This window comes from Triturus cristatus, chromosome 6 (genome assembly GCF_964204655.1).
Source record: "Triturus cristatus chromosome 6, aTriCri1.1, whole genome shotgun sequence".
Taxonomy (NCBI): domain Eukaryota; kingdom Metazoa; phylum Chordata; class Amphibia; order Caudata; family Salamandridae; genus Triturus; species Triturus cristatus.
This window is the reverse complement of record NC_140589.1, coordinates 985537769-985551128: the sequence shown is the minus strand read 5'-3', so window position 1 is coordinate 985551128 and position 13360 is coordinate 985537769. Positions and strand designations below refer to the sequence as shown.

At 46.7% G+C, this 13360-nt stretch overlaps 1 protein-coding gene across 1 annotated transcript in view; it reads left to right on the top strand.

The window, feature by feature from the left end:
* The window catches only part of DZANK1 (double zinc ribbon and ankyrin repeat domains 1), a 1028117-nt gene that overhangs the window by 217002 nt on the left and 797755 nt on the right, over positions 1–13360 (top strand). The window contains exon 7 of the mRNA XM_085611767.1: positions 6242–6327. Within this exon, the coding sequence (XP_085467893.1) occupies positions 6242–6327 (86 nt within the window). The remainder of the gene's footprint in view (positions 1–6241; positions 6328–13360) is intronic.

Sequence of the window (13360 nt, the reverse complement as noted above, 5' to 3'; positions counted from 1 at the left end):
GCTCCCTTCTTTTCCGGCTCCAGCTCGACCTCGTTTGACTCCGGCTGCACCTCCGGATCTGTGTTCGACGCCGGCTCCGGCTCCGTCGGAGTCGTGTGCGGCGCCGCCGACGCCAGTTCTGAGGATTAGGTCCAGGCGACAAGCACAGAGAATTTTGGAGGAGCAGAGGTACCAGGTGGAAGAAATGGAAGAGGGTGAGCTCATGGAGTCAGATGACTTGTTTGAGGAACTAAAAGAGGCAAGTGGCCTTGATTTGTCACCGGAATGGGAGCTTACTCCTCCTACTGATGCTCCCTCTAAGGATGTGGCTCCTTACTACACGGTCATAAGGAAAGCAGTGGGACTTTTGGACTTGCAGATCCCAACTGCTGAATTTAAACCCAATATCCTTACCGAGGTTCTTCATTCTCCCTCCACTGTGGTAGAGCCTTTACTTCCACTTAATGATGCCATCACTGAGCCAGTCATAGAGGTTTGGCGTAAGCCCTTTTCGGCTCCGGCAGTATCTAAGTCTGTTGCTAGGAGGTACAGAGCGGCTCCAGGAGATCCGGACTTTCTTACATCACATCCTTCTCCTGAAAGTCTGGTGGTTCAAGCTGCCTGTTCAAAGAAGTCTTCTGGGGCTTTTCCACAGGTTCCTAGTGATAGGGAGTCGAAAAAGCTCGACCAATCAGCCAAGAAGGTGTTCTCCTCGGCGAGTATGGCCTTAAAGTCCACAAATGCCACCTGTCTCTTGGGCCGTTATATCCACGCTCTCATGGATTCTGCTAAACAGCTGGCTCCTAAGTTGTCTGAGGAGGACAGGCAGAATTTTAATGAAGTCCTGTCGGACACTCAGGCTGCTGCACGACAGGTTATCCAGAGTGGCTTGGACACTGCGGACTCTGTTGCCAGGATCATGGGCTCCTCTGTCGCCACAAGGAGGAGTGCTTGGCTTAAATCTTCAGAGTTCTCTCCTGATGTGCAGGCAACACTTCTGGACTTGCCTTTTGATGGTTCTGGGCTGTTCGGGAAGAAAGCGGATGCAGCCTTGGAAAGGTTCAAGGACAGCAAAGCCACGGCCAAGTCTTTGGGCCTGCAGGCACAACCTAGAGGTTCCTCTTATAGGAGGTACAGAGGGTTTAGGAGGTCGTCCTTTCGGACCTTCAGGCAGCCTCAGCAGCAGCAACAGCAACAGCAGCAGCAAAATACCCTGTATAAGAACTACAGGGGAAGGAACAGAGATCGTACACAATGTCATCAGCTCTCCTCCTCCTCTTCTTCCTCCCTCCCTCTCTCCTACCACTGCAAAGCAGCCCTAGATCCAACATTCTGGATCATGTTGGTCCTGTGGGGGGGTCGGCTTAACCATTTTTTACAAGATTGGGAATTGGTCACTACAGACCTTTGGGTTCTAGATCTTGTAGAAAATGGGTATGCTCTTCCCTTTCGGGAATTACCTCCGAATTACCCTCCTTGCCAAGGTGCTTGCTCGGAGGACCACCTTCTTCTCCTGCAGGAGAAAGTCCTTACATTGCTGAAAAAAGGTGCGATAGAGGTGGTTCCAGAGCAGGAAAGGGGTAAGGGATGCTACTCCCGGTATTTCCTGATTCCAAAAAGGGTGGCAGGCTGGATCTCAGGATCTTGAACCTTTTTCTGAAGCAGGAGAAGTTCAAGATGCTCACCCTTGCGCAGGTTCTTCAAGCGCTGCAACAGGAGGACTGGATGGTGTTGATCGACTTGCAGGATGCGTATTTTCACATCCCCATCCTGAAGTCGCACAGGAAGTATCTCCGTTTTACGGTAGGGTCGCAACATTATCAGTTTGCGGTTCTACCGTTTGGTCTTACTACTGCACCTCGAGTCTTCACCAAGGTGATGGCAGTGGTGCAAGCCCATCTCAGAAGGTCGGGGAGTCCAGTTTTCCCCTATCTGGAGGGCTGGCTGATCAAAGCGGAGTCGCCAGAGAAGGTGCTTCATCATCTGCAGGTTACGACTCAGCTGTTGTACAAATTGGGCTTCTCGATAAACGTGCCCACATCTCACCTGGCGCCCTCTCAGCGCAACCTGTTCATAGGGGCGGTACTGGACACTACTGTGTGTCGAGCATTCCCACCCCCACAAAGGATTCTCGACATACAGGAAATGAATCCCTTCTTTTACAATGGAGCGGTTGTTCCAGCCTGACGGTCCTTCGTCTGCTTGGTCTGTTTGCTTCCTGCAGCCTGTTGGTCAACCATGCATGCTGGCACATGAGGGCGCTCCAGTGGTACCTCCGCAGGCAGTGGTATCTGCACAACGGAGATCTAAGGGAGTCTGTGAGGATCTCTAGAGAAGCTGCAGCGGATCTGTCTTGGTGGAGTGTGGAGGGCAATCTGTCTCAAGGAAAGCCCTTCCATCTACCTCCATCGGTGACCACAGTGATAACGGATGCATCCACTTTAGGGTGGGGTGCGCATCTGGGGGATCTGGAGATCAAGGATCTTTGAACTCCAGAAGGAAAGGTTGCTTCACATCAACCTTTTGGAATTGCGGGTGATACGTTTGGCGCTCAAGGCCTTCCTCCCTTCCCTTCGCGGTCAGTCAGTTCATGTCCTGACGGACAACGATGTGGTATGTCAACAAGCAGGGAGGAGTGGGGTCGCATTGTCTCTGTAGAGAGGCTCTGAGTCTCTGGTCCTGGGTTTAGGATCATCAGATTTGTCTGATGGCAAATCATCTGGCCGGAGTTCTGAACGTGCGTGCAGACAGTCTCAGTCGGCAGTTCTCTGCCGACCACGAGTGGAGGCTCCATCCGAAGGTGGTTCGTCACGTCTTTCGCTCGTGGGGAACTCCTCGGGTGGACCTGTTTGCCACTCACGAGAACGCTCACTACCCGTCATTCTGCAGTCTCGAGTATCCCATGCAGGGAGCTTTGGGGGGCGCGTTTCAGTTGAGATGGGACTCACATCTCCTTTACACGTTACCTCCCATACCCTTGATTCCTCGGGTTCTGAGGAAGATTCGCCAAGACCGGGCCCAAGTCATATTGATCGCCCCCCGGATTGGCCAAGAAGGGTGTGGTATACGGATCTTCTCCACTTCTCCTCGTGCCCTCCGCTCCGTCTGCCTCTCAGGGCAGACCTCCTCTCACAGTCAGAGGGGCAGGTTCTATACCCCCACCTCCAGAGCTTACACCTTCATGCCTGGAGATTGAACGGGGCAACCTGAATTCTTTTTCTCTCCCGCCTGACATGGTAGACGTGATTTTGTCTGCCAGGCGTCATTCCACCAAGTCTATCTATTCCTTTAGGTGGTCCAAATTTGTCCATTGGTGTGGGGAGACGTCTATTGACTCTTTGAGGGTTCGTTTATCCAACATCCTTCAGTTTGCTCTCTCTCTTGCTCAGCAAGGTTTTGCTGTAGCTACTGTGAAGGGTTATTTATCAGCTTTGTCGGCATTCCTTTGTTTGCCGGATCAGCCGCCCTTGTTTAAATCACCCATTGTATTACGGTTCATTAAGGGCCTGACCAACAAATTTCTGCCCACTCCATTTATTGTGCCTCAATGGGACTTAAATCTTGTCTTAACTTACTTGATGGGTTCTCCCTTTGAGCCCTTGCACTAGTGTCTCTTAAGGCTATTGTCTTTCAAAACAGTTTTTCTCATTGCCATTACCACGGCAAGGAGGGTAAGTGAGCTTCAAGCTCTGAGTTCGAAACCCCCGTTCTTGACCATTCATGCTGAAAGAATGGTACTCAGGACCAGGGCTGTTTTCTGCCTAAGGTTGTAACTCCTTTCCATCTGGGGCAATCCATTACCCTTCCTACCTTCTATCCTCCCCCTCACCCTTCTAAGGAGGAGGAGCGGCTTCACCGCTTGGACCCTAAGAGGGCGGTGAGCTTTTACTGGTAAGGAACCTCCAGAGGGTATAAGGGCTCATTCTACCAGGGCAAAGTCTTCTACATCTGCCTTATCTAGAGATTTTCCTGTGGAGGACTTTTGTAGGGTGGCAACTTGGGCCTCCCTCCACACTTTCGCGAACCACTACTACTTGGATTCCGAGGTGATGAGGGACGGTCACTTTGCTCGTTCCGTCCTTCAGGACTTTTTGGTATACAAGGGTGGACACCCTCCTCCGGGAGCGGGTCTGCTGTGGGAATCTTTTCACAAGGTGAGGAATCCACTGGCAGATGTATCCATCAGAAGAACAAGTTACTTACCTTCTGTAACGTTTTTTCTGGTGGATACAGTATCTGCCTGTGGATTCCTCACTGACCCACCCCCTCCCCGTAGTCCACCCTTGTATATCTACAATAGTGATGATGTGACAAGTTTTATCTGTTGCTGTCAAACGAAGTGTGTTATTTCTCTTGCTTTCCTGCATTGACTTCACACTGTGTGTGTTGGTTTGTATATTATGTACTGTGTATACTGTATATATATTGTTGTCGGTCTGTCCGTGTGCCTCGAAGGCACGGAAAAAAGTTCGGAACTGACGTCATCACGCCGACGAGGTCCTCTTATGGATCCAGTGACGTCAGCAGAGCCGCGCTTCTGTGACGTCGTCCTCGTCAGCGTGGGAAAACTACAAAAGTTTCCGAATGTTGCTGGCGCAGGGGATAGTCACAAGGTGAGGAATCCACAGGCAGATACTGTATCCACCAGAAAAAGCATTACCGAAGGTATGTAACTTGTTCTTTTACACCTGATATGACAGAGCAGACATTGTTTTCTTTATTCTTTAGGTGTTCCCTTCATTCTGTTGATCCTGATGAGACCCATACCCTTAAAGGGGTCGAAACATCTTCGATATATGTAAATGTACCAACTACTCAGTTCTCTTAATTGATATAAGCGCTCAAATGTATTTGATAATTTTTCTATGGGTTTGTTTTTAGTTTTGTGGAAACACTTGAATATATGTTGTTTTGTTGGTTAAATACATGTTTTGTATTTTATTGTTACCTCGTGTTCCATTTTCACGTGGGACACTATATACATTTTCCGTATGTATATAAGAAAATATAATAACTTTTTCATATAAACAGTCCTTGACTACTCTCTCTTTACGATATCCATGAACATTACAACTGTATAGAACCATCATGCTTTGTTTTATTGGTATTGCAAAATATCTCCAACAAGAACTATTAATTTCATGATAATCCATACTGTTCTGTCATGAAAACCTAACAGGGATTAAAGTTGCAATCAAAGTGCTGGAGGACAAATTCAAGTCCTTACTGATATGGATCATTGGACCAATACTGAGTTGAAACAGAAAGTGTCATGCAGGACCCTGGAGACTTTAAAACATGTTCAGTCAAAAGTATCTTGAAAATAGATGCTATACTGGAAAGATTTGAAATTTGAAGCAGGATGTTCAGCTACAAATTCTAATGGTGCTGTCCACAGTCCCTAAATGCAACCTTTGTCATTCTATGGATCAAGTGTTTGTATCATTGGCAGGATTAGCTAAATAAGGGTTTACAATGGTTTGCCCCACTTATAGGGTTCCCAGTTGGGGCTATGAGGCCATAGGATTTCGTGGGTGTGACGCTAAAGTTTGGTTTGAGATCACCTGACATGCAAGTCCAAGTGCCCAATGGTGACATTAAGCAGCCACAAATTAGTCTTGGTGAACATAAATCACCTCAATTTGTTGACATCAGCAGAAAAATTGTAGTAGTATGCAGTTCCTGTTGCTTTTAACGGAGTTGTTTGACTCCAGAAAAGCTTTTCTATTAAAATCCAATGCTTTGGTGGACAACATCTTGTTGTTCTTAACACCCCTGCTACACTCCACTTGCTACCCAATTAAATGAGTATTTAACAAAAAAGCATTTACACCTAAATACATTTAGGAAGACACAGGAGGATTGCACAGGATACAAGAAAATCGAAAATCGCCAGCTCGTTTGCCATGTTCCCAAAATATTTATCAAAATATCTTTGAGGGCAAAGGTCTTGAGTGCAGAATAACTTTAACAGTGCTTTAATCTGAATATCTGTCATGCAAATTCACAGCTAACAAAGTTGTAGTTTTCAGTAAGAAATAAAGTATTGAATTTGAGACTATATTAAGTTTTTGATTTCAGCATTTTAATTTTTATATTTATTTTCTTCATGGGTGTAGTTCTTTCAATCTATTTATAAAAGTTGCAAATAATAAGAAAATTAATGTAGTTGTGTATATGTTTTAAAACAGAAGGTATCACAGAACTAGTTTTCACTTGCTCAACTTCTTAATCCAAATTACCATTGTTATTTTTTTTCCAGATGAACGGCGCTGCAGACCAGCCTACTAGAAAAACACTCACTAGTACCCAAACTATGAGAATCCAAAGGGAAACCGATTTCCTCAAGTAGGTTTTTTCTTTTACCCTTTTTTATTTTCCTAAAGTGTGTCACTATTTAGGAAATAAGAAAAAACTCACTTTAGATTAGGGATTGATGGGATCAACTGTGGTGCACCTTGTCAACAGCTATAGAATTGTTTGTATAGTTTACTTGAATCGGTTATTCACTTTAGAACATTAACAGACACAGCGTGTGTGATAAATTGGGTTGTTGGTTGACTAGGATGTGAGCTCTGGGTAATCACAGCCACAGTCCATGGCAGAGTGACCCACAAAAAGTTGCTAAATTAACCTGTGCTTGTACCCTGGGTAACTTAGTACAAAAAGCAGCCAAGCTTAACTTAAAGGCAATGTGTAAAGTATTTCTCCAGCACCCAAACAGTAATAAAGTAAAAACACACAACAAAATTCCCAAACCAACTTAGAAAAATAGATACATTTTAATAAATTATTTGACACCACAATGACAAACATCTGGTCAATAGAACCAAAGTTACGAATTTTTTAAGATTTTAGTAAAAACTAGCATCTAAAAGATTAAAGCGCCAACCACGGACATATAGTCGCCCAAGACCATGTCTCAGTCAGAAAATATGGTCGACCACGATGGAGAGCGGATCAGATACAAGAAGAGGATTGGGTCTTGTCGGCGCATGCCTTTAGACTTGGAAGAATTTTCAAGAAAGTCTTTCGGGGAAGGTGAAGTTCAGTGGGGCAAGGCTGCAGGCTGTGTCCGATGAGGGAGTGTCATCATCGGAGAGCCACTGGATGAAGTCACAGTAAAGATTTCTACGTTCAGATTTAGTCACTTTTTTGGAAGTCGAAAATCTCCAGCTCACCCCCCCGCATCCTGCCAGCAGATGGCACATTCAAGCACACTTAATCCCTCTATTGAGTGACTGTCTAGGAGGAATTCACAAGGTCTAACTGTCAGTTACACCCAGTCATGGGACACAGGGGAGGCTACAGGTGCCAAATGTATAAGGGCAGGAAAAGGACAACTTTCTAAAAGTGGCATTTTCCAAATTGCAATTTAAAATCTGACATTACTGTTAAAGAGTATTTTTAATTACAATTTCATAGATACCAAACATGAAATGTTGATTGGTCCTCAATCAATAGTTAGTACTTATTAAATGTAATAAGGAAACCCAATGTTATCCTATGGGACAGATAGGCCTCACAATAGTGAAAAACAAATTTAAGAGTTTTTCACTGCCAGGACATGTAAAACCTAAAAGTACATGTTCAACCTTTTAATTACAATCCACCCTACCCTATGGGCTACTTAGAGCCTACTATGGGGTGCGTTATGTGCAATGAAAGGAGAGCTTAGGGCTTGGCTAGGGGTTAGATTGCCAAGTCAAATTGATCATTTTTAACTACATTCCGGCTGCACAGGCAGGCCTTGGGCATGTTTTAAGGGGCTGCTTCAATGGACGACACAATGTGTGGTGCAGGCCCACTAGTGCATTTAATGTACAGACCCTTGGTCTATGTTCACCATTCTACAAGGTACTTATGAGTAAATTAAATATTCCAATCAGGTGTAAACCAATTTAACCATGTTTAAATGACAGAGCACAAGCACTTTAGTGTTAGTTAGGAGTGACAAAGTACATAGAGTCCTAAGCCCAACAAAAATGAATTTTGGAATAAACTGGAGGGTAAAAGACAAAATGTTTGGGGGTGACCCTGCAAAAAGGGTTAGTTCCAACACGACTCCTCTCCAGCCTAAAGCCACAGGAGACTAATCAATACCTTGAGGGGCTTCCCTGCTTAGGTGATAGAATGTGGACATTGGCCCTCTACTGCACAAGCACTTGTCAGTTCTACGCCCTTCTGAATTCATTTGGATACCTCGGTCTATGCTCTCCCGAGCCTCTGGACTGACCCATGGGGAACCATTCTCCTCACCTGTGGACCCCATCTGTACAGCACCTAACCCTAATTTGCTCACATATGCATCCCAGTAGGCAAACAATAACACCATGCCCAACAAAGTGATGTAGCCTACTCCACTAGTTAGATCAGACTTCTGCTCCTAACCCAAAGAAAACTCTGCCCATATCGCAGCAACCAACAGAGGCCACTGACAGCTGTCAGTGTCTAGAGCCAGATCCCAGTCCTCAGTCCTCCCTGGGATCTCTTACATCTGAGGTTTCACAGGGAGGGGGGAGAGCCCAAAGTGGTTGCCACCCTTTCTTCCTCTCAATCAGTCCAGGGGGCTGACCTAAGACTGTCAGACAGCCCAGGGTCTGAAGAGGGGTCAGGGAGGAGTCCTTTCTTCCCCTGCCCCATCTTCTGGCCCCGAGTACCTTCTGTTTGGTAGTGTTACGTCCAGAGTTCTGCGCTTTTGCCCGGGGTGGCTCCCTTTCCCAGCTCTCCGGAGACCTGGGGCAGCTCATTTCCCAGAAGGCAGTCTATGGGTATCTGTGGAATAACTATGACCATTCTCTGAGTCACCCCCTCACCCTACTCCAGGGATACCAGGGCCATGGGGTGGACAATGATCTGCTGCTGGGCCTGAGGTGCCCTGCAAACCTGACTGTGTTCAGCTCTGAGGAAACCAGCCTTTCCACTACCATGGTCTGGCTGGCCCAGTGTCCCTCAGAGCAATGACAGGGACCCTATTCACTTTGACCTGGTGGAAGTGAAGACCCCACCCCTCAGGGATCACAGGTCTATTTTCTGAGTTTATCTCCCAACTAAGGGAACCCAGAGCATATTTGAGATACCACCCTGAGAGCCACTTCCTGCTAAGTCCCCATTGGCCATTCCTGTAAAGTACCCACCATTGGTTGTGTCTTGGTACATACCAGGTCCCCTTGCTTGTGCCCCAACTGGGAGCAGTCAAAGCACTGGGGTTGGAAATGGGGCACCCTGAACCTCTGCTTACCAGAGCAGCCCCCCCCCCAAGTTTTTAGGAGGGGAATGGAAACACTTTCTGTTCACAATAGGCTGGGACCTTTCTGGGTCACTATGTACTCACCCTCACTCTGTTAGAGGGACCCTGAACCACCCTCCTTAGGATCGCTTTCAGGTATGTTCTTAGGCACTCTGGTACTGATCCAGAGGTTTGTTTCCTTTGCAAGCTCAATGTGGTCAGTGAGCTTGTGATCAATCAGGTGTTGGTGTATCTCTGGAAAACAATGAGTGAACATGTGCTCTCTTGCAACTAAATTGTGCAGCCTTTTATAAGTATTTACCTGACTGCACTTCACCCAATCATCCTGTGCCTTGCCAAAATAGTCCACAAAATCCACCCAATACTGGTTTGGGAGTTTGTGGCTGTCCTTGAACCTCTGGCAGTACATCTCAAGGGTCAGTCCAAATTTAGCAGCTGGTATGGCTTTAATGGAGGTACACATTGGCCACCCACCTCAAGTGTGAGAAGTGTGTCCTTCCCCACTGTTGGCATGTGGTTCCATAAGCTAACCCCAAGTACTCCTCTCGGAACTTGTGTATCCTCAGGGATACCTCATATGCAGAAAACAATTTACCTCTGTCATCTCCCACCACGTAATTGGGCATCAGGTCTTGGAATATATGGACCCTCAGTGAACACTGGGGTAATGCCGCCGCCATTCCTGCTGGACTGTGAGGCTTGTTTTAGTTTAAACTCAGTTCATGAGCCCACAACAGTTTAGTGTTCTCCAGAACTAGTTGTTTCTCCTTCAGGGCTAGGGCTCTCTCTGCTCCCAACCTCGCTGCTTGTGCAGTTAGTTATTGTTGGGCCAGTTGCAGCTGGCACTCCCCTTCAGCTCTCCTGCCCCCCAGGTCCTTAAGGGGCAGGGGTGGCAAACGCCCACTGCTTCCTGTGATGGAGCCAGTAGGGTACCTCACTCCTGTGGGTCTCCCAGTCTCCTCTGGTTCTCGAGCCAAGGGTAAAAGAAGCTCCTCTCTCTTCAGCTCTGGAGCTATTACAAAGAAGTCCTCCTCATCCTCTATTTCCTCCTTCTCCTCTTCCAGTACAACCTCCACATCATCACCATCCCGTGCTGCAGCTTGCATTCTGCAGACTAGGCTCTAAAGGCTATCTGGTACTGGACTGGGAGTCCCCTCTCCTTGCACAACTTTCTCAGCTCAGCCATGCTATATCTTTCAATAGCATTGACATCCAAGTCCATCTTGGCAGGCAAGAGCCACAGGCACACAATATGTGAGGCAGGACTTGAATTTGAATAAAAGAAACAAATTGTGGCCAATCAAGGACAGTTTAAAAAGAGGTCAACTTTGATATCAAATTATTTATCTGGGATTTTTGTGTACCACAACTCACTGTATGGTCATGTACAAACACAAGTCCTGATCTACACAGCTGAACACCAATGTGAGAAATTGAGTTGTTGGTTGACTGGAGTGTGAGCTCTGGTCAAGCAACAGCCACAGTCCCTGGCAGGGTGAGCTACAAACAGTCATTAAGTTAACCTGTGCTTAACCCTGGGTAGCTTGGCTCAATAAGCAGTCAGGCTTAACTTGGAGGCAATGTATAAAGTAAATATGCAGCACAAAAACAGTAATAAAGTAAATGCACAACACAAGAAAAATCCCACACCAATTTTGAAAAATATTGTAAATTTAAATATATTGACACCAACATGACAACAATCCAATCAGTAGAACCAGAGTTATGTATTTTTAACATGTTTAATAATAACTAGCGCCTAAAAGATCAAAGCGCCAACCACAGGCCTCTCGTGGCGCAAGACTGGGTCAAAGTCTAAACATATGGCTGAGCACGATGGAGTGCGGATCGAATACAAGAAGTGGATTGTGCCTGGCGCTTCCCTTCGGACTTAGAAGAATTTTCAACAACATTTTTCTGAGAAGGTGAAGGTCGGCGGGGCAAGGCTGTAGGCGGTGTCCGAAGAGTGAGAGTTGTCGTCGGGGAGCTGTTCGACGAAGTCCCTGTGAAGATTCTACGTATGGACTTAGTCACTTTTTTGGAAGTCAAAAATCTCAAGCGAGACGAGGCAGGAGGTTGTGGCTGAAGACAGTTTCACGAGGTCGGATCCCCCTTTGGCGAATGAACAGGATTTGTTACTGCAGAGAAGAAAGTGGGTGGAGCATCCGTGATGTCAGGCCGACTGGCGAAGCACCTTGGGCGGATCGACGAGCAGGTTGGTCCTGGTCTTCCCTTGGTTCTCAGAGCAATTTTTAGCCAAAAATATTTAAAGTCCCAAGCTCTGAATTTAGCTATCATGGCACCTTTAGCACCACAACCAATGGTCCAGGAGTGGTTGGACAACACTTGGGGGTTCCTCACTCAGGCTGGTTGGTTCCAGGTGTGGGTTAAAGATGGTGGGAGCCTTTTATATTCCTGTGACTCTGAACAGGAGGGTGAGTTAACTAGCAAAGCAGTCTTTTGGAGTACACAGCAGGACAAGGCAGCAGGCAGTCCTCTGAGAGTTCTTCCGCACATCTAGAAAGTGAACTGAAGAGTGGTTCTGAGGGCCCTGTTTTTATACCTGGTGCTACCTTTGAAGTTGAGAGACGTTTCTAGAGGTTTCTCTTTGAAGTGCTTAGAATTGCATGACTGCCCTACCATGGCTGCAAGCTGGCTGCAGACACAATGTGAAGGTGACAGGCAAGCATTTGTATGAAGGCAGAGCACAGCCTATTCAGTTGCAAGTGGGGTTGTGCCCAGACCCATCACTCCAACATCAGGCCAACAGATGGCCCATTCAGGCACACCTAATCTCTCTATTGTGTGACTGTTTGGAAGGAATTCACAAGGGGTGTCATTTATACTCATTCAAGTGACCCATTGGAGGCTGCAAGTACCAAATGGCTCAGGGTAGGAAAATTTCAACTTTCTTAAAGTGGCATTTTCTAGGTTGTAATTTAAAATCCGACATTACCATCACAGATAATTTTAATTAAAATGTCATAAATACAAAACATAAAATGCTTTTCTGTCCTTGTAGAAAAGTAGGATCTGTTTCTTATGGTTACTCCCACTTATTGCTTGATGTGATGCTGTTTTTGACTAGTCTGACTGGGATCCTGCTAATCAGGACCCCAGTCTATCTGCTTTCTCCCTAAATTGTTATGGTAAGTACTTAGGTACATCCCAGATAGGATACCGGGGTACCCTTTTCAGTCCCTAGTATATGGTACCCATGGCATAGGTACCCCAGAGGTCTCCCGTGGGCTACAGCATGTATTGTGCCGCCCATGAAAGACCATTCAAAATGGAAATGCAGGCCTGCCATTGCAGCCTGTGTGAGTTGGTGCTTACACCACTTACTAAATATATAGGTTTACTATATCTTGGGTCACTGCACTTAAAACCTATAAGTCACCCCTATAAGCTGGCCTTTGCAATCCTGGAGGCAGGATGCTTGGTTCTAAGTGAGAGGGTGCCCATGCACGAGCAGGACACCACTGCAGCCTACAGAGTCCATTCTCGCGGATTGTCAGTGAAGCAGCCATATACTATATAGAGGGGCATCGAGTAATTGCGCGATGACCATCTCAAACCGGCTGCAACAAACCCCATCATGTTTGGTATCAAACATGTTGGAATCATACTCCCACACCGTAAAATGTGTGGGGTAGGATTCCAAGCACTGGCAGAGCCCTCCGTTAGGCTCTCAGTTTTCCCGATGCCAACCTTCTAGCCCCGGACAGCACAAAATGGTTGCTGCTGACCAGATACACATTCTGCCCTCCTGCTGCTGAGCCAAGCTCGAGCCAGAGGAAGGTGGAACAATAGGCATCCTGTCAAAGGGAGGTGTGACGACCTCCCAGACAGAATTTAGTGTATTGGGACCAGGTGGGTTGGCTTGCCAGTACCAGAAAGTCTGCATGAGGGGCACATTTGGTGTCCCTGTGCATAATCCAGCTCAAACTAGTTCTGGGAGTCATTGGCTCCCGCTCAGGCTCAAAACTGGACAAAGGACATGAGAGTAACCTCCCCCCCTGTCCAGACCCTCCACTGGGAGGGTCCCCTGAATCTTCCCAACCCTTTCCCTAGGGTATGTAAGGGCTTACCTGGGTGTAGGTCCCTAGATTTGTCGTGGGATAAGATTTA